The sequence below is a fragment of the Pipra filicauda genome, unplaced genomic scaffold (assembly GCF_003945595.2).
Source record: "Pipra filicauda isolate LSUMZ 115617 unplaced genomic scaffold, ASM394559v2 scaffold67_size6003252_pilon, whole genome shotgun sequence".
Classification (NCBI taxonomy): domain Eukaryota; kingdom Metazoa; phylum Chordata; class Aves; order Passeriformes; family Pipridae; genus Pipra; species Pipra filicauda.
Genome location: NW_024104842.1, coordinates 2,482,130 through 2,502,900, shown reverse-complemented (window position 1 = coordinate 2,502,900; position 20,771 = coordinate 2,482,130). Strand labels below are relative to the sequence as shown.

Genomic DNA, 20,771 nt, shown 5'->3' with positions numbered 1-20,771 from the left:
GCAGAATTATTATGCTCAGTAACTGCTGCTTAAGAACAGCATATTAGTACCCACCTGTGGCAGCTGTCTTACATGGATAAGAAAGAGGAAAAGGAAGCCATGTTTCTGGAGCTCATCCTTGTGGTTCTGGCTCATAGGCATGCCATTACATAGCACAGTGGTATAATACACCTGCCAATTCATTTGTGAAAGCAGCCCAAAAGAAAACAAAATAACCATACCAATGGCATTTGGATTTGGCAGTGAAACAAATCACCATGAGTGCAGTTCTCAAAACTGATTTTTGGCATTCAAGTGCAGAGGAGGTAAAACAAATGTCATGGGCAACTTTAACTTGGTAGAGTTAACACTGAAAAAAAGGAATATCAGAGCAAAGGGAAAGATTTAACAAGATGGAGGGGAAAATGAAAGATTACAGATTAGAGTAATATAGTAGTAATTTAAAAGTAGTAATTAAAATTAGTAATTAAAAGTGTATATACAAATGGGAGAAGTAGGGCAGGTGGACGACATGGGCTAGTAAGAGACAAATGCCTCAAAAAAAAAGGAAAGAAACTTGTCAGCAATGGAAAAAAAAGGAAGCTTTTGTGAAATTGATTTACATGGGAAGATATTACTGAAATGTCACTGGGGGATGGGTGGGGGATGTAGGAAAGTAGAAAAAGAAAACAACAGAAAGAAGAACAGGAATAACTTATGGAGCTCATCATTTCCATCTACAGACAGATATGTCACTAACATTTGGCTGCAAAGAAGACAAATGTAGACAAAAACCAGTGACAAAATGTATTGCCAGTAAATGTACTCGTGACACTTCCACTGTGTTATATATATTCATTATCTAATATTACAAAGTACATTCTCAAGTACTCTCTTGGGTTTTTATCTTGTATTAGTTCTACCCACTACTTGTAGACTTTCTAAAGAAATTAATTAGTAATTATGTCACCCTCCCTTAACTCAGCAGTCTCTGTCAATCTTGCCTTTGTTCAGACTTGTTTTGTTATTGTTTGATAAGCTAGTTTTGTCCCTGGACCTGTGAGTTTGGTCTGTAGGCCAAACCTTAGGCAAAGGTCCTGGTCCTCTGCATGAAAGAGCCTTTTTAGGGCCTTTGTATTGAGGGTCTCACAAAGGTCTCAAATAAAAGAACTCATATGAACTCCTGTCTCAAGGGATGCACCCAGAGTAGACAGGTAACACAGACAAGGGAGCTCACAAGAAGAGTTTGCTCTACCTCCTGCTGAGACCTGACATGCTCTTTCACATTTCCTCTTGAATCTCTCTGTAAGGCACAGCAATATTTTCCTACTCCTAACGGAGGAATCACAAACAAATTTCATGCTTCTCACTAGAAAGAAAAACAGGAGTTAAAGTGAAGCAGGATAGATGGAGACCTAAATTACTGAAATGTAGCAGGACAGTAGGTAGGGACTGTCAAAAGACTCAGTTTTGTGTCATTAAATGTTTCTTCACTGAAAATTTCCCCAAGGACAATTTTTATCATAATGGAACCCAGAGGTTTCAAATATATTTGGAGCGAGGTTGTCTCAGACACAATAAAAATGTTCGACTCTTGCTGTAAAAGCATTTTGGTAGCAGAGCTACCAAATTGTTGTTAAGAAGCACTTCAGTTGAAGGCAGTGTTTTAGCTGAGATATGTTATTCCAGCCCCATATTGCCCAATGAAAGAAGCTATATCACCAAAACTTGTTGTTTTTCTAATTGCCATCTGTATTATGAGATTATGCAAGCACAGCCAAAATTTCACCAAAAGCTCGCGTGTCTGAATGCAAGAGCTCTGTCAGCAAAGTCTGAAAGCATAAAACTGGCTGGAGCAAGAGACATTTCCTTTCTTTCTCCTCATATCCTGCTGTTACACAGACCAGACAGATGGGAAAGGGGGAAAGCAAGGGATGTTATTATCCCATTTAGCAGCTAGGGCAGTGAGACAGCCGGATTAAGTACTTTGTTGCTGTTTACACCGGAAGGATGTGCTTAGCCAAGAAATTAACCACAGTTACCTGGAAGTCTGCCTTAAAAACCACCCTTCTTTCCTTGCCAGTTCAGAAATCAGAAGTGCCCATTTTCACTTCAGTGTCTAAGCCCAAGAGATAGACAAGAAAATTAATAAAAATCATAATTAAATGTAAAATAAGGAAGAGGAGATGGAGAGAAAGGGAAGGAAAAAATCAGAGAAGCAAAACAGGCAGGGAGATGCAGAGATGAGTGCAGGCATGTGTGGGAGACACTGAAAAATAAAAGCCAGAGAAAAAGAAAATTTAACAATGAATTTAAATAAATGAGCTAATATTAGATGTTGGAAAATTTAAACAAAAACTACTTGAAAATAAAGAAGTAAAAAAAAATTACAAAAAGGAATTCAGTGGGAATATGGGAATATTTCATAGCATAAGTTTAACTTACTTCTAGAATCAGTCTTGTAGCATTAATTTTTCAGATTATATTTAAATAATATTTGACAGCTGATTAAACAGGTAAAGTAGCTGTTCTGCATCTGCTAGACTTTGTGTTATTTACTTAGAAGATTTAAATGAAAATATGATTTTTCCCCTAAACTGACAGTGCAGATTCCTCTCATGTCAGTGTTTTCATATTATAAAAGAGAAAGGTAATGCACGTAAATAGACAAATGAACATAAATGAACAAAAGTGAGCATTTGTAGGATTTTTTTTCATATTTGCCTATGACCTGTCACCAACACTTTAATACCTTTTATATCAATAAATCTAATTTATATTGATCTTTTAGAAGCTTATCAGCCTCAGGGTGTAAGTACCAACATCCATGATATATGGATTTTTGAACATGCAGCCCTGAAAAATGCAAAAATCTTCCAGCAATTTCTTTAGTCAGGATATCTGTTCTCTTGTTTGTTTCTGACTGTTATTTAGCCATCTTTCATCACCTCTTCGTAATATATGTGTCAAGTACTTGAAAATGAGTTTTCAAAAAATTCTTAATACACATAGTTCTATGTCCATTTCTCCCCGAGTTCCTATATGTTAGCAAAATACAGTGTTGAAAAATTTCAGTTATCAGTGTTTCACCCCACCTGGAATAACTTTAAAAAGACACAGCAGATACAGAAATGGTTTACAGATGAACAAAGAAATCCTCAATGCCTGTCGAAGAACACTAAAGCACAGTTCAGTGCTGAGGGAAATGCAGAAGTGCAAAGATACTGACATAGGAAAAGAAAACCAGACATTTTCCTTTCATAAATTCAAAAATGAGAGCTGATTCAATGAAACTGAAAATTGGCATATTTAAAACACTAGAAGAGGGGAAGGGAGGAGAGATTTCAATGTAAAAGTATTTCAGAGAAATCACTGTCCACCGCTGTAGTTTATATATATCAATAATAAGGTTTTCAGCATAAATGTATCCAGGCTAAGGCTTTAATTTCAAATCAAATCAAATTTCAAATCAAAATAGTTACAAACTTCAAAGCATTTATAACTGTTTTTCAGTGGTTCAGTAGTCTTCCTGTTTTTTACGGCTTTAAGTGGTCAGTTAACTAGGAGAAAGACATGATCCTCTACTAAGGCTTTCAGCCTCATAAATATGTTTCAGCAGTGGATGTTATACTGAGTTAAACTTCCATTTGATCCAGAAGGGGAAAGCCTATGTTCTAAAAACTGGTTAACCTTCATTTGAAGAATTAACATGCTTTTGAAGATCTTAATTTTGTATTTACCATTTTGAAAAATACTGGGATTCAATTCTTTCTAGCATGATTGTTATGAAATGGAAAAGCAGTTGCTAGGAATATATTTCGACAATAATTTGCTATATATACTTTGCACTGCCTACAAAAGATGAGTTTGTTCACTGAAACGGCCCCATTTATTACAGAAGTTTTCAGTGCACGTCTCTCATTATTTTCTTAACAGTCGACTAAGCATCAAGAAAGAACACATTGCAACAAATTCTGAGCCATCTCTTCATATAATCAGACCTTCTAAAGTAGATACTAATATAGTGCCTTACATTTATATCAAGAAGTCGCTAAAACAATTTATGCATACAGCAAATCAATCACTGTAAATGGTATTTAAAGATAGCTAGCTTTGTGGGAATTACAGGTGGCCAGGGTTTGAACAGCATGATTTATTGTGTCATTTTGTTTGCTTTAAAAAGGTTAATGGCAGAAACCTCCTTTCAGTTGACTTTGATCGAACCACAAAGACAGAGAAGATCTATGATGACCACCGTAAATTTCTGCTGAGGATTGCCTACGACACGTCAGGGCACCCCACGCTGTGGCTACCGAGCAGCAAGCTGATGGCTGTCAATGTTACCTATTCATCCACGGGTCAAATAGGCAGCATACAGCGAGGGACGACTAGTGAAAAAATAGAGTATGATGGACAGGGAAGGATAGTGTCTAGAGTGTTTGCTGATGGGAAAACTTGGAGTTACACGTATTTGGAAAAGGTAAAGAACACTCAGGTTTTAAAAAATGCTTGGAATCTGCTGAAATTCTGCGGCATCTCACTGCTGCTTACAAAGCCAAAATAGGTAGTAGAAGTACATTTCAATTATTCTAAGTATCACCATGTGATTCCAAGGGGAATGTTTCGTTCCACAGATATGTAATCATGCTGTAGCTAATTGCTAGGAATTGATGTGGGTTTAAATTATTTAGGCTACTAACTAACAAGAAGCATCTGTATTTACTTTTTATCTTAACACTTAAAATAAGGTACAGGGACTATCTGCAATTCAGTACAGCTGAAAATAATTTGTTTGCAAATGCTTTACTGTTGTGAGTTTGTTTTTTTCACTACCGAGAAAAGCTCTTGTTTCTAAATAGATACAGCTATCAATTTGTACTTGCTGTATGTTGCAGCATCAAAATAAGCGATAGGCAAAAGATAAGGAATCTTCATTATATATAAAAATTGCTCAATGATAGCTCTCCTCCTAGAAATATCTGTGAAAATCACCCTTCTGAGATCTCATGTCTGCTATGTGGAAAGAAAATCCATTTCTCTCTGGGGTTTACATATATTTCTGTTGAAGCTGTTGCTCAGCAAATACTGTTTATTAATTACCGCAAACATAACTTAATCAAGACCTATGATACATAGTAGTCATATATCAGAAAAATGTCAGAATAATTCCATGTAGCTCCTTTTGATATAAATAATGAAACAATGGTTTTGCCTGTCTCAAAAGCTTACAGAACAAGAACACGGCATTCAGAGATCTCAGGCTATTCAAATTCTTCAAAATCATCTCTTAATTGTAGGGAAGAAATTGTATCTTCCATATGTTGTTCTCCTTGTGAGTTAATGGCTCTAAGACAGTTTTACTTCTTCCCATATTAAACATGACTTATCTGAATCCATTGACAATCTGCTGTTTAGCTGTGAGTGCTTGATAAAAGAGTGATACAGTCATAACAAGTAGCAAATTATGAATGTGGAACTACTAATTACAGAACCCCTTACAATTAAGCATACAAGTAAATTAGGCAGGGAGATGCTAACAACATGTAAGGTCAGGGATAACTCAATTAAAGAGGAGATAATTTTCTCAAGTGGGAATGTCACATCTTTATGAAGAAATAGTATCGGTATATGACGGGAGGGGAGATACTGCACCATTTGTCACATGGTAAAAATCTGTTCTTAATTTTCAGTCAATGGTTCTTCTGCTTCATAGCCAACGGCAGTATATCTTTGAATATGATTTGTTGGATCGGCTTTCTGCTGTCACCATGCCCAGTGTTGCTCGTCATACCATGCAGACTATTCGCTCCATTGGCTATTACCGGAATATATACAACCCCCCGGAAAGTAATGCTTCTGTTATAATGGACTACAATGAAGAAGGGCAGCTCCTTCAAACTGCTTTCCTGGGGACAAGTCGAAGAGTATTATACAAGTACAGACGGCAGACCAAGCTCTCAGAAATTTTATATGATAGTACAAGAGTTAGTTTTACTTATGATGAGACAGCAGGAGTCCTGAAAACAGTAAACCTCCAAAGCGATGGTTTTATCTGCACCATTAGATACAGACAAATTGGCCCATTGATTGACAGACAGATTTTCCGCTTTAGCGAAGACGGAATGGTAAATGCCCGATTTGACTACAGCTATGACAATAGCTTCAGAGTGACTAGCATGCAAGGTGTCATCAATGAAACCCCATTGCCTATTGATCTCTACCAGTTTGATGATATCTCTGGCAAAGTTGAACAGTTTGGAAAATTTGGAGTTATATATTATGATATTAACCAGATCATTTCGACAGCTGTAATGACATACACAAAACACTTTGATGCACACGGCCGCATCAAGGAAATTCAGTATGAAATATTTCGGTCATTAATGTATTGGATTACGATTCAATATGATAACATGGGACGAGTGACAAAAAGAGAAATTAAGATTGGGCCATTTGCCAACACCACCAAATATGCTTACGAATACGATGTAGATGGCCAGCTCCAGACAGTCTATCTGAATGAAAAAATAATGTGGCGATACAACTATGACCTGAATGGCAACCTCCACTTGCTCAACCCCAGCAGCAGTGCCCGTTTGACGCCACTTCGCTACGACCTAAGAGACAGAATAACTCGACTGGGTGATGTTCAGTACAGATTAGACGAAGATGGATTTCTGCGTCAGAGGGGTACTGAGATCTTTGAATACAGTTCAAAGGGCCTTCTTACTCGAGTTTATAGCAAAGGCAGTGGGTGGACGGTGATATACCGTTATGATGGACTTGGACGACGGGTTTCCAGTAAAACTAGCCTGGGACAGCATCTCCAGTTTTTTTATGCAGACCTTACTTATCCAACCAGGATAACCCATGTATATAACCACTCAAGTTCTGAAATCACATCTCTTTACTATGATCTGCAAGGACACCTTTTTGCCATGGAAATTAGCAGTGGAGACGAATTTTACATTGCATCAGACAATACAGGGACACCACTGGCAGTTTTCAGTAGCAATGGTCTCATGCTTAAACAAATTCAATACACTGCTTACGGAGAGATCTATTTTGACTCTAACCTTGACTTCCAGCTAGTAATCGGATTCCACGGAGGCCTGTATGACCCACTGACCAAACTAGTCCACTTTGGAGAAAGAGATTATGACATACTGGCAGGCCGGTGGACAACACCTGATATTGAAATCTGGAAGAGAATTGGGAAGGATCCAGCTCCTTTTAATTTGTACATGTTTAGAAATAACAACCCAGCCAGTAAAATACACGATGTGAAGGATTATATCACAGGTAAGAGAAGGTTACTGGACTGCAGCTTGGGGATGCTGGACCTATAGACCTGCAATTTAGAGGCAGCGAGACTGTAAGGTAGCAAGGGCAGGCAGGGTCCTTCTGTGACTTTTTAAGCTCATTAACATCACAGAAAATATTCACTGGAAGTTAGTTGATATTTTCCAGGGTAGGCTTTTGCAAGGCTGCTAATGTAAGTCGCCCAGTAAGCTCCAGAGCCAGCACAAAGCCCAACAAGCTCCAGGGCCAACACAAAGTAATGAGTACACTGCCAGCTGCAGGGAAGGAGGAGAAGGATAGTATAGAAACTCATTCAGCAACAAAAAGGCGCTGAGGTGCCACTTCTGGTAAATCTGAATTCTTAGGAAATCTACATACTTTTTGTGGTTCTAGAGTTAGTGATGTGCAGTATTCTCCATTATTCTACATACCAAAAATCTGACTGCACGTCACCAGAATTTTTTTTAAAATGTATGGCTTAGATACATGTGATTTTTCATATTTATAGATTAAATAGATGTAAAGAACCCAAAATATTTTACACAGACAGCGCCAGACTACGGGAAGGGCTCAGCCCCACTTACTTAAGAGCTGTGAGACTACCACTCAGAAGAGCATCCTGGGAATCAAGTGGGTTTGCATTAATTTAATAAACAGCAGCTATTAAATGGGTTACTAATGGGCTGCCTGGGAGTAAGGATAATAACAGAAGTTTGGATCTGTCCTCTTTTAGCAGCATGTGCTGTAGGGGATGCATTTGCAATCAGATTCTTTGTGGCATTGAAAATTATGCACCTAGTTCAGAAATTGCCCTCAAAATACAGTTATAGTTCTTAACATCTCTGATATATGAAATACATAGACACACACTGCTTATATAAGGCTATAATTACAATTAGTAATTTGGCTGACTAGCAGTTTTAGATGCAGAGCCTCATGAGGCATTAGCACTTATTTGAAAATGTTAGAAATTATTTTTAAATAAATATTTTTTTGTTGTTTTAACATTTGGAAAAATTTGCTTTCTTTTTCCACTTATTTGGAGTTTTCTTAACTAAAAATTACTAGACTTGGTAAGAAGTACTCTACCAACCTCTAAGCTTAGTATTTGTGAAAGATAGGGTCAGAAGACAGAAACAAGGCAGAGTGCTCATTCTTGCCAAACAATTGGTAACTAATTATTGGCATCCCTAATGTATTTATTTTCAACAGAACATAAAATGTATTATAAATAATGTTATCTAATGCTAATTTAGTATCCTGTCTGCTTACTGATGCAACTGTAATACATTTCATTAGCTTTTAATTTCATCGGTCCAACTTCATCTTGAAGAGGGGGAGATTTCTCTTGAATCAACATAAAATATCTGCCAAATCATTTAAAAGGTAATTGACCATATAGGTGCTGTTTCAGGGGTAATTTGAAGACATTACAATAATACATATATACCAAAAGGACAGGATGTGCCCTGCAGTACTTTTTTTTCTTGCTTCATTTTAAAGTATTGACAATGAAGGTGCGACATAAAGCACATTTAGCCTGACCATGAAATCCCAGTTAGTTTAGGCTGTGTAAGAAGGAAATCTCCTTTTAATTGTGCTCTTATAATTGTTCTGGAAGTCACTGAGGCCTTCAGAATTGCTGAACCCTGCAATGCCTTTCAACTGAGCCTCATGAAACTCATATAGAACAGATGTTTTCTTGTAAGTTTAGAACTGCAAGTGTCCTGTATAGCCTTGCTATTCTAGCTGTACCACAAATCTAAATCCATACATATCAAAACTAAGACCATTGAATAATTTTCATGTTTCAGAAGAAAATTGACTATGCCAAAAGCTATTCCATGTAAAAATTGTATGGTTGAAAAATATAGGACAATTCTAATATTTTTCTCTTTTTCTTTTAATAATTCTCTTTCAGATGTTAACAGCTGGTTGGTGACATTCGGCTTCCATCTGCACAACGCCATTCCTGGTTTCCCTGTTCCAAAATTTGATTTAACAGAACCTTCTTATGAACTTGTGAAGAGCCAGCAATGGGAAGACATACCAGTAAGAAACAAAACTAAACATACAAATGGAACGAGACAGAATGTTTCCTTCTATTCAGATCTTATTAGGCATGAATAATTCTGACAGCAAGGGTTACTTGCTAAGTTAAATCTGAACAGTACCTTTATCTACTTTCAAAAGAATTTAATAAATTACAGATGGAGCTTTTTCTTACAGATCTGATAAGTTAGATACCATTTTAAATACACTTTTGTTTGCTTTCAGCAATAATAAAAATGCAAAAAGACAATAATCAATGAAAGGAAGTTTAAGACCCTTTAAAGATGTCTATTTTTCATAGCAGAAACTACAGACATTAGATTTGTACTAACACGCTGCCTGAAGGCAGAAAATGAACACAATAGAAAAAAATAGACTGAAATAAACAGAAGAACAGGTGATATAAATTATGCATACCAGGCACCACTACAATTTTACTTCTCTTTAATGTTAACCATGCATTATGGACACCATGTTTTATATGTAAAGATAAAATACTGAAAATGAAATTACCTGAGGCTAAAGTCTATTACATTACATAAAACCAAAACTCCAGGTGCTTATGAAGTTCTTTAGGAGCAAAAAAATGAACTTTCGTCCTGAAATCCTACTACAGATTTAAATTATGGAAGAAATAAATGTGGAAGTGAATTCTAAATCTGCTATTTAAGAAAATTATATTTACAAATTAAACTTACTCAAAGATCAAATACCTATGCCCTCAAAAATCCTATACTTCTCAGTTAAAAAGGAAGAGTTGAGACATTAAAATGGGTGATCCCATTGTGAGCAGTCAAAACCAGATCTCTTTTTACAAGAATTACAATAGAGAATGTTACAAGATTAAAAGATTATATAATCTTAAAGAATTCTACAACCTAATGTAGACAAAAAATCATTAGAAGGGTGCCCCAGCAGAAGGGAACATGTGGAAGCTGACTTTGCATGCAGGAAATTACCTGCTATATTTATTATTTTTTTATTATTTTTAATAGCAAGGAATTGAGTAACAAGCACAGCATGAGAATATTGTCTCCCATGAGCAGTAGAAGCAGTGAAGGAGGAGCCTGGCAAGCACTCCAGGCAAGGTGGTTGTACTGGGACATGAGAGACCTGACATCAGGCATGGCTGTGAAGAACTATCAGAGGTTGTTTATTTAGATCTCAAAGGCTAAAGAATGAAATTATCCACTAACGCTAGCAAAGGTGCACCAGGAAGAGAACCAGTTAGGTCAAAGAGATGAGAGCAGACAGCTAGTTGTCAAAAATCTTCAGGAGAGAGCTCAGTGACATGAGGAGTGCCCAGGGCATGTGACATGACAGAGGGAGAAAGGAGTGAGAGGAAAACAAAGATTCAAAATTATCAGGTAGGAAGAAGCTGTGACTCTGATATTCACTGTTAAACAAGCAAATGCAAACAAGAGACTGAAGTAAAAACACAAACCACTTAGTATTTTGAAACATTCTGGAGTGAGTGAGCTTTACTGAGCTCAGAGGATACATGTTAAAAATAAACAGACTGTCATTATGAAGTTGCTATAGCATCTCACCGCTCTCACTTATGATTGCTGTCTACAGTATATTTTGAGCTCAATAGCTTTCATGTAGGATTTACAACAGCTGAAATCCATTGTTGTTAGCAAGTGCAGACAGGAATCTGCCACATTCAAGAAGAGTTGAGAGTCCAAGTCAATTCATGATTCCCTCAGGAACTGTCACCTCCAGAAAAGCTGCCCTTGAGGCAGAGCAGAGAAGCCTTTGCAAACTTTTTGCCAGGCTTTGATTAGCATCAAGGCTGAATTAAGGTTGTATGAGTCTTAATAACTCCTGCTTGGTCCCCCACCCAGAAATTTGGGAAAACAAAACAGGCTTTGGACTCATTTGTCAGCAGTGAATCAAATGCTTTAAGCAGTATTTTACTGAAGAGAGAAGGGGTCAAATGGAAGATAAACTGGATCATCATCAGAAACTAAGTACTCTTTTTCAAAAGTGCAGCCAAAGCTATTTAAATCTTTCTCTCTGTTTCCCGCTGAGACAACTGCTAGGGCAGATGTCGGCTCCCTACCTCCATCAATACTAGCTCATTCACAGCTTGTTGCTGTTAAGACCCAGGGCTAGACAGATAAGGCGTGTCTGTTCTACGCAGCTGTAAGGTCTCATCCCAGCCACAGTTGACCCTGTAATTTGAGCTGTCCTGCTATCTAGCTGTACTAGCTAACAATTCCTGCTAGCTGTTCCTGCTCTTTCAGCTGTTCTGGCTAACCACAGCAGTTATGCTGCCAGGTCCCATTCCCCAGCCATCCTCTTTTTACCAAGAGCGCATCTGGCATAGTTGGCTACACATAGCTCTTCCTTGACAGATTCTCCTATCCTAGCTTTTCCATTAGACTGGCCCATTGGTTCTTTCCATTCATTGCCCCTTGTCTTTGCTAGCTGTCAACAAAACACTCTGCTGTATTCAGGGTTGTACCTGTCTGAAGTTCCTGGGGAGAAGCTCTTTTAGGCAGCAGGCTGATACCTGGAGTGAAATGGAAGTTCGTGCAGCTGCATTGGCCGCAGCCTTTTCAAACATCTCCATTTATCAGTTTCTGCAAGTATTTGCAAGAAAGGGCATCAGTCCCCAGTACTCCACCTCACTGTAAATGGTCTGTACCATTTGCTTACCTCTCTTCTATTGTAAAGACTGTCATTACAGTTTGATTCCCCTCCTTCCTCTAGCAGCTTGAGGGCTTATGAGAGCCTCCCTGCCATTTGGTCTCAGACTGCAGCTACCCGAAAGACTCCTATTTCCTGAGTCAGTGAAGAAAGGCTTGTTCCTCTTCTAAAGCACAGCTTCATGACCTGCAAAAATCAGCTCAGTTTGGATGGACTCAGCAGTAGACAAGAATCATACTTGAACAAGCTCATAGGATGAGGTGACATGATAGTAAGACAGCTCTTAGCCATATTAACAAAATATGACCCAGCAGTGTGCACTCACAGCCCAGAAAGACAATTGTATCCTGGGTTGCATCAAAAGCAGAGAGTGATCAGCAGGTCAAGGGAGGTGATTCTGCCCCTTCACTCTGGTGAGATCCCACCTGGAGTGCTGCATCCAGCTCTGGGGTTCCCAACACAGAAGGGACATCGACCTGTTGGAGTGAGTCCAGAGGAGGGCCACCAAGATGATTTGAAGGGTGGAGCACCTCTCCTATGAGGGAGGACTGAGAGAGTTGGGATTGTTCAGCTTGGAAAAGAGAAGGCTTAGGAGTGACCGAACTTCTGCTTTCTAATTCCTGAAGGGAACTTACAGGAAAGATGGGGCAAGACTATTTACAAGAGCATGTAGTGACAGGACAAGGGGGAATGGGTTCAAACTGAAAACAGAGTAGGTTTAGATTAGATATTAGGAAAAAATGCTTTGCTGTGAGGGTGGCGAGGCATTGGAACAGGTTGCTCAGGGATGTTGTGGATGCCCCATTCCTGGAGGTATTTAAGGCCAGGCTGGATGGAGCTCTGAGCAACCTGGTCTAGTAGAGGGTGTCCCACAGCAGGGGGGTTGGAACTAGATGATCTTTAAGGTCCCCTTCCAACCCAAAGCATTTGATGATTCTGTGATTAAGTATTGGCATTGCAAGTCTGTCCTGTGCAGCCCAAGTAAGTAGCCTCTAAAGTTAAATCTGATTTTTATGCAGGCTCTCAGGGAGACAAAGAGTAAAAGCACTGAATATTAGCAAAACAGTCTTGTAACTCAGCATAATAAGCAGTATGTAGATCTAATTAACACCCTGGTACTGTCAGTTGTGGCATATCCTGTTGTTGTCCACAGGCAGCACACCAAGAAAGCCTGGCTGTTTGGCATTTAGGGGGCTACAGATGGCTGGTAAAACTTCTGTCTGTTCTTGTTTACAGCCAATTTCTGGAGTGCAGCAACAAGTGGCAAGACAAGCAAAGGCTTTCCTTTCCCTGGGAAAGATGGCAGAAGTGCAGGTCAGCAGACGGAAATCCAGTGGAGAAAAGTCGTGGCTGTGGTTTGCCACAGTGAAGTCTCTGATTGGGAAAGGGGTGATGCTCGCTGTCAATCAAGGCAAAGTGCAAACAAACGTGCTCAACATTGCAAATGAGGACTGCATAAAAGTGGCAGCTGTTTTGAACAACGCTTACTACCTAGAAAACTTGCATTTCACTGTGGAGGGAAAGGACACGCACTATTTTATCAAGACCACCTCCCCTGAGAGTGACCTTGGGACACTGAGGCTGACAAGTGGGCGTAAGGCCCTGGAGAATGGCATCAACGTCACTGTTTCCCAGTCCACCACTGTGGTGAATGGCAGGACTCGTAGGTTTGCTGATGTTGAAATGCAGTATGGTGCTTTAGCACTTCACGTCCGCTATGGCATGACACTTGATGAGGAAAAGGCCCGAATACTGGAGCAAGCCAGGCAAAGAGCTCTTTCCAGTGCCTGGGCCAGAGAACAACAGAGAGTAAGAGATGGAGAGGAAGGCGCCAGGTTGTGGACAGAAGGAGAAAAGAGGCAGTTGCTAAGTGCTGGAAAGGTACAAGGATATGATGGGTACTATGTACTCTCTGTGGAGCAATATCCAGAATTAGCAGACAGTGCTAACAATATACAGTTCCTCAGACAAAGTGAGATAGGAAAGAGGTAACACACTGGCTTAGCTCAGGCTGCCAAAGAGACTGTGTACCAGTGTCTTCTAAAAAGGAGACCAAACTGTTTTGCTGCATTACTACTTGAGCCTAAGCTTACATCTTTGCTCAGATTTTTTCTGTAGCACAATCCAAACAGACTCTGTAATGAAAAGAGCGCCTTCCAGAAGAATGATACTGCTAATGACAAAACTTTTTTTTCTCAATGACCTTAAAGGTGATCTGCTTTAAAGAATATGTTTACATATGCATATCGCTGCACTCAAGTTGGACTGAAAAGTATTAAAAAAAAAAGAAGAAAAAAAGAAAATAAAAAGGCCTACAGATTTTGCAACAGGCTGTCCGTTCCTTTGAGGCACTGTATTTAAGATACAGACCCATACAGTGTTTTCAAATATTACTGAATTGTTGACCTTTGGTTACAAGAAGTAGTCTCTCTTTCTCTCTCTCTTTTTCTCTCTCTTTCTCACTCCATAGGATGTGGTATATATCTGTTAATTTTAAAATGTGGGGCAAAAATTATTGTTTATAGACAACCCAACTGCTTTAAACTGTGCTGCTTTCTAAAAGGACATTGGCACAAGTGACTTATGCTACCATGGAAATTTAATAATGCATTTTACAGTGCTAACACGGTTTGCCTTGGGGGGAAAATGGCAAGTAGAATCCTTGTTGCATATAAGCAAAGGAAACCCTGATTTTTTTGTAAATTATGTGAGACAAGTTGTTTATGGATTTTTATATGAATTACAATTTACTGTACATCAAATATTAGTCTCAGAGGAGTTAATTTATGTAAAGTGTTTAAAAAAGTTTATACTTAAAAATAAAATGATAAAAACATGTGCTGTGTGTGATTTTTTTTAAAGAAGAAGGAATTGCACCTTTTATGTTATAGCTGTACAGTATAAAGGATTATATTGTAGAGATATAACAGTGATGACTAATGTCCAGAAGTGTTAATATTTTTGTATTATGTTTAAAGCTGTGCATCTATCACTCTGCTGATAGGATGGGACACTCCACAAAGTAGCTGGCTGACTCAGACCACCGCTCCCTCCCTTCCCTCTCCTGTCACCCAGGCCAGTGTCACTTCATCAGTCATTGTCAGAAGGCACAGTAACCAAATAAGTCTCATTTATTATGATGGAAGACTTTAATAGGTTGGGTTTTCCTTGTCTTTTTCCAGCCCTGATGTAATAAATGGACAGTTATTCATACCAGGTGGGGTTTCTGTTGTTTTTTTAGAAGCTTTGTTTCACAAAGGAGAGAATAGTGTCTCAGGTGCTTGGCAAATTGTATGTAGAAGAAGAAGAAGAAATTATGTAGTTTCATCCAGTTATGTCAACTTTGTCTTCTGTATAATACAGCTCTTTTAGATGTTAATAACTCCAGATAGAAGAAGCGTACCTCTGATCTGATGCTACAGAATTGCTCTTTAGGCAGGCAGGCTGTTAAGTAGGTTCATCTCCAGGCTCTCAGCTGGCAGATCAACTCTAAGTACTGCAAACACTGAACTTGGAGATGGAGAGGATGGTCTAGTTCTAGTGCCTAGTCTACATCTCTACACCACTGCATAGATTTGGCATGCTCAGTATATTTGTTGCAGGACAGAACTGAAGTGTGCAGCTGGTTCCTTATAGGAAGCCTGTGATGGCATCTATGGCATCTGTTGTACATCTTGGCTGAAACCATTCTTAGAGCTTCAGTCTCATGAGTACTAAATTCAGCCACAAAAATAAATATTTTTAACATGAGACAAAATTGGGGGGTTTTGATGTTCATTGAAATATACACAGTATTTCTATCCATGTATTATAATGACAGAACATAGTAAGTGAACGTGTCTTAACTATGAATGGTTCAAGTGGATGTAATAAAAATAGTTTTCTAACTGCTTTGTATTCTGAGAGTCTATGGTATTACATACTCTAAATTGCACATTAGGATTGTTTGATAAACAGATTTGAATTTCTCCCAGCCAAGTCGCAACTGAATCTACAGTATCAGTGACATTACTGTATCTGTGTATTTGGTAGAGCATACAGAACTAATTACACATATAATGAACGCTAATCATCTATTAGAATGAAAGCACAGATTAGTTGTTAGTATTTTTACCCTTGAAGTCAAGGGCCCTAAATTTAGAGAGGATGGTAGGTATGTCAGACCCCAGAGGCGTGTCATTGATCTACATATTATTTTTAAAGATGTAAAATGCTAGGTGTTTGCAGTTCTGTTGGGTGGCTCTTCCACAGCACTGTATTTAGCATGCTGTAAGTGCTCTCTGTTGAAATAGGCTCATATTCTAAATTATGTCCAATGTTTCTGTTCTGTTTGAATATGAAAAGCTTGTATAACATGTCGACATTGAAATATATCTTCTACTTAATGCGTACCAGTTCCTTCTCCTTTGTTCTGGCACCAATAAACAAAAAATTATAGTATCTGTTGGTGATCATTTTAGATACAGTCAAATCAAGCCAATTAGTGGCCTTGTTAGTAGGTATAATGAGCCTATTTCTTGCTAAAAAAGACTTGCGATCTGGACATGCTCCTGCAGGAAATAGGGACCTTGGGGAATATATAAACAAAAGATCTTTTTAAAGAAAAAATATGCATAGTTAAAGAAGCATATTACAAAAATAAGAAAAAAAGAAAGGAGATTCTAAGTATTTTAGACAATGCCAGTCAAAATGCTATCCTGATATTTTGAGATGTATATTTCGTCCGATTTGTATTGTTCTTTTAATTTGCCTTCTTAACTTTATATGTGTCCTGAATTTTCCACAAATTGATAACTATAGATTGCATCTAGGCTTTCCAATAAAAGCCAACCCAATGTGTGTGTGTGTGTGTGTGTTTATATTTGTTTTTTTAAATGTATGTCAGATACTGCATCTGTGCAACTGCTTTTCTCGTATCGAAGAAGCAAACTGATCCCCTTGCACTGGTATCGATTCATTCCCTTCACAGTTGGCAGTATCTTTTTTGACTGTGTCCAATGGCTTCATCTGCTAACTCAGCAAAGTGAATTACTCCATGGGATCTCTCAGGTGGCCTACTTTGGAGAAAACATTAAATATACCTCACAAAGCCAAATCTTTTATAGATAAGGAAAGGCAAAGGGAAAAAAATCACTTAGAACTGTTTTCTTTCATATCCTCCTGAGTAAAAATATGACAGAAAGTATTTGATTATAAAGAATTAGGTTGGCACTGGTAGTTACATATATACACAGAAGAGATCCTTCAATCTGCATTAAGGCCCACTTTGCAGGAACTGCTGACTTCAGCACAGCTCTACGTCAAGAGACTGCTTTCATTTTAGTTGGAACAGGCAGACTTCACCACACTTACTTTGTAGTGACAACCTTGAGCTGGTAACATGTTGATCCAGCACTAATCAGGTCACTGCTTAGCTAACTGTGGCCTAATTTTGTTGTTTAAAAAAAAAAAAAAAAAAAGGCAAGCCAGTAAGATATCTTTGCATATTTACACCTGGGAGGTGAGAGATTTGCATTTGACAAGGGGAGGAAAAATGCCAGTTACCACTGCCACTCTTCTGAGGCACTTTTAAAGTGATAGCTGAAAGGCTGTAAAAAAACCTCACGCATAAAGTAACAGTTAAAACTGTCTATCAGAGAATAGGCTGCATTTGCAGAGAATCAGATGACAAAATGTTTGAATTTTGTTTTCAAGAAAAAAAAAACACCAACAACAAAAAGCTGCTGGAAGCCTCGATACCTTGCTTTACTGCTAACTCCAGAATGGCAAGCTATGGCTATACATATGGCCAGCTTGAGAACCTTTAAGAAAAAGACTAGTGCATAATTCTTTGGGGATGGGAAAGCAGAGACACTTATTAGAAACAGCTCCAAAGCAGCTTACTAGAAGCTGCCAGGGTTAAAAATAAGCCAAAGCAGAGAGCATCATCCCACAGCATAAACTGAACAGCACAGACACAGTGATATCATACCCTAACTGCAAAGCCACATCCAAACCCGCTGAACTGATCAGCTTCTCATCTACAGCCAGTTAATGCTAAGGAGTAAATACACAATGCTTATAAAATTAAATTGATCTTTGCACACACAGGTTGCTGGGGCTCAGTGACCCAAAATAAAAAAAGCCAGAATGAAAACGAATTAATTGATGGGTATGTGCCAGTTTTTCCCCCTGGGAAAAAGGGAACACATGGTCCATAGCTGTCATGCTGACAGACAGAGCTTAAGACTTCATTTTTTACCTCAGAAGTTTTTAGCTTTTTAGCAGAGTGACAATATAAGGCAAATTTAACTCTCTGAGTGCCCAGGCTAGACCTATTTAAAAAGTCAAAACACTAATGATAGATAAATCCCTGCTTGTTCCCCCCAGCCCATTTTTCAGCAAGAGTAACATAAATAAGGATGCCAGCACTTAATTAGATGCACCATGAAAATCTGAAAAAAATGCAGCTTCCCTGTTCACCCATCCCAGAAACCTGAATATTTGTTACTGATCACTAAAAATGTCTTAGGCCTTTCAGGGTAAAGGAATGGTGGAAAGGTTTGTTTGTCATGCCCCCTCCTAAACACAAGACATTATAGTGGTTATTGCAGTTGGCACTGTGACGGTGACAGAGGAATAAGAACATGGTGTCTGGCACTCCACACGGTCTGCCCTGCTTTAGTAACCAGATGTGCTGGGGATGGTGGGGGAGGGAGAGGGAGATGACTTTTCGTTAGATGGTCTAAAATGCAAAGTGAGAGTGAAGTCACACAGTACCACACAAATACTGACATGAGGATTATCTTAACTGCACTATTTTTTGTACACATGCCTAAAAAAAAAAAAAATCCTGGCCTGATTTCTAGCATCACAAATGCCAACTGCATGCAATCCTGAGCAGTGCAAGGATGACATAAAATGCATCCCTAAGTAAAGATAAATCCGCTAAATATTGGTCCCCACTTCTAAACAAGAAGTTCAAACAGTAACACCATCCCTTTCTTTACGTATACAAGAGTCTTATATGCAGTTTAAAAGGTAAAGAATAAGCATAATAAGATGGCAGCTCATTAGAGTCATGTTTTCACAGAACCTACTTCATTGCAGGTAAACTCTCTCGCTGTTAATTACTATAACTTCCTAGGTAAATTGAGTAAACCTTTTAATTTACTAAGTTAAAATCCCATCATTGAGGAATATAAATTTCTAGATATGTATACAATGTTTTTCCTACTACTACTAACTAAGTCAGAGCTATAGTACTGTAATTACGCAGCTTAAAGTTAATGGTTCCCACAAAGCTGTCTTAATAAAGCCTTTTGGGATTCAGGAGGAAAAGGAAGAAATTCAGAAATGAAGAACAAGGCTGGAAGGCAACAACATGTTTCAACTGGCTCTAGTTACTCAATCACACTTAAGCTGTCTGAGACAGCAGGGTGAGTGCCATGCATTACAGAGGCATGAGGGAAATTGTTCTCCCAACACAATAAAGTATTTCCAAATTCCAAGCCCAGGAATCATTTTAAAACTGAAATTACAGGAATGGCCATCTAATGAACCAATTAACCTTACAGAAATAATAAATTTTTTTTAAAAGTACAAAGATAATACAGGAATCAGTTAATTCAAATCTGAGTAACTAGAAGTGTGTTGGAAATGCTATAGAAAACTCCATCCACTGTTTGTAGATATGAATTACTGCGGAAAAATGAGCTGGAGAGGGGGTGTGGGTGTACAAGACCATAATACCAGGACCAGGTGCTAATCACCAACTTCCACAATGATGGGGAAGCACACATAAGCAAAAAACAAAATCAAAAAAACCCCAGTGACACAAATATCTGCAGATGACAAAAATTAATGGAGTGGCAAATAATGGCTAGGACAGAGCAGTCATACAGAACAATATGAATCACTCGCTGAACTGAGCCCATTCAAATAAAATGCATTTTAATACAGGCAACTCCAGAAGTAAAATATCCCAGAATAAGAAATGCAAATCTTGCTATGAAAGGTATGTAGCCGCCTACAAGAAAGCAGTGACTGGAAAGAATGAGGAGCACATAATGGATAAATAACTCATTGTGAGATTCCAGTACAATAGTGGTGGCAATGAAGAGCTCATAGGGGTGGAAAAGCTTAATGAGATTACTGGCCTTGTTAAACAAGGGAAATAGGAAGGCAATGTTATCTCTACATATGGTGCCAGCAATACCACTCTGGTATACAGTCCTGATGCATGCATCGTGATAACACTGTTAAGATCCTGGAGAGAGAACACAAGGAGACATCACACATAAATCTAAGTCTTGGCAAAAAAAATAATCTTGCAGGGAGAGATTTAAACAGCTCACCACCACCCCATCCCAAAAAAAAAAGAAAAAAAGGCATGAAAGCATTTCATGACAATAGTGTTTAAATGACTTCATAGAGAAAAGCCACATTTTAGTAAAGTGTTTGCAAACAGGAGGAGAGAAGAGAAAGCAGGTGGGAATGCAATTCTGATAGCTATAGGAGAAGTAGTTTGCAGAAGCTTTTGGCAAAACAGGCAGCTACTGGAGTTACACATAATGGATGCAGGTGATGGGAGTTCAAACCAGATGATGGCACCGTTCATTTAGCTGCACAGGAGACGTCAAATTGAAAGCTTTATAACTCTGGCAAATGCCAGGCTGAAGGGTTTGGGTTTGTCTTCTCCTTATCACCTCTTCTTTTCCAACCCTGAAGTATCCAAATTAAGTTGATACAGACTGAAGCCAACAAAGATTACTGTAAAAGTCCCAAATCTTTAAACGGAGAAT

At 38.5% G+C, this 20,771-nt stretch overlaps 1 protein-coding gene across 8 annotated transcripts in view; it reads left to right on the top strand.

Annotated features, from left to right (window-relative positions):
- TENM3 (teneurin transmembrane protein 3) overlaps positions 1-16,827 on the top strand; it is a 1,265,035-nt gene extending 1,248,208 nt beyond the window's left edge. For all 8 annotated transcript variants that reach the window (XM_039388717.1, XM_039388716.1, XM_039388715.1 and 5 more), the window contains 4 exons: positions 4,163-4,459; positions 5,670-7,281; positions 9,203-9,333; positions 13,225-16,827. In XM_039388717.1, coding sequence (XP_039244651.1) covers positions 4,163-4,459; positions 5,670-7,281; positions 9,203-9,333; positions 13,225-13,980 — 2,796 coding nt within the window. In that variant the 3' untranslated portion in view covers positions 13,981-16,827. The remainder of the gene's footprint in view (positions 1-4,162; positions 4,460-5,669; positions 7,282-9,202; positions 9,334-13,224) is intronic.
- Positions 16,828-20,771: the final 3,944 nt, after the last annotated feature.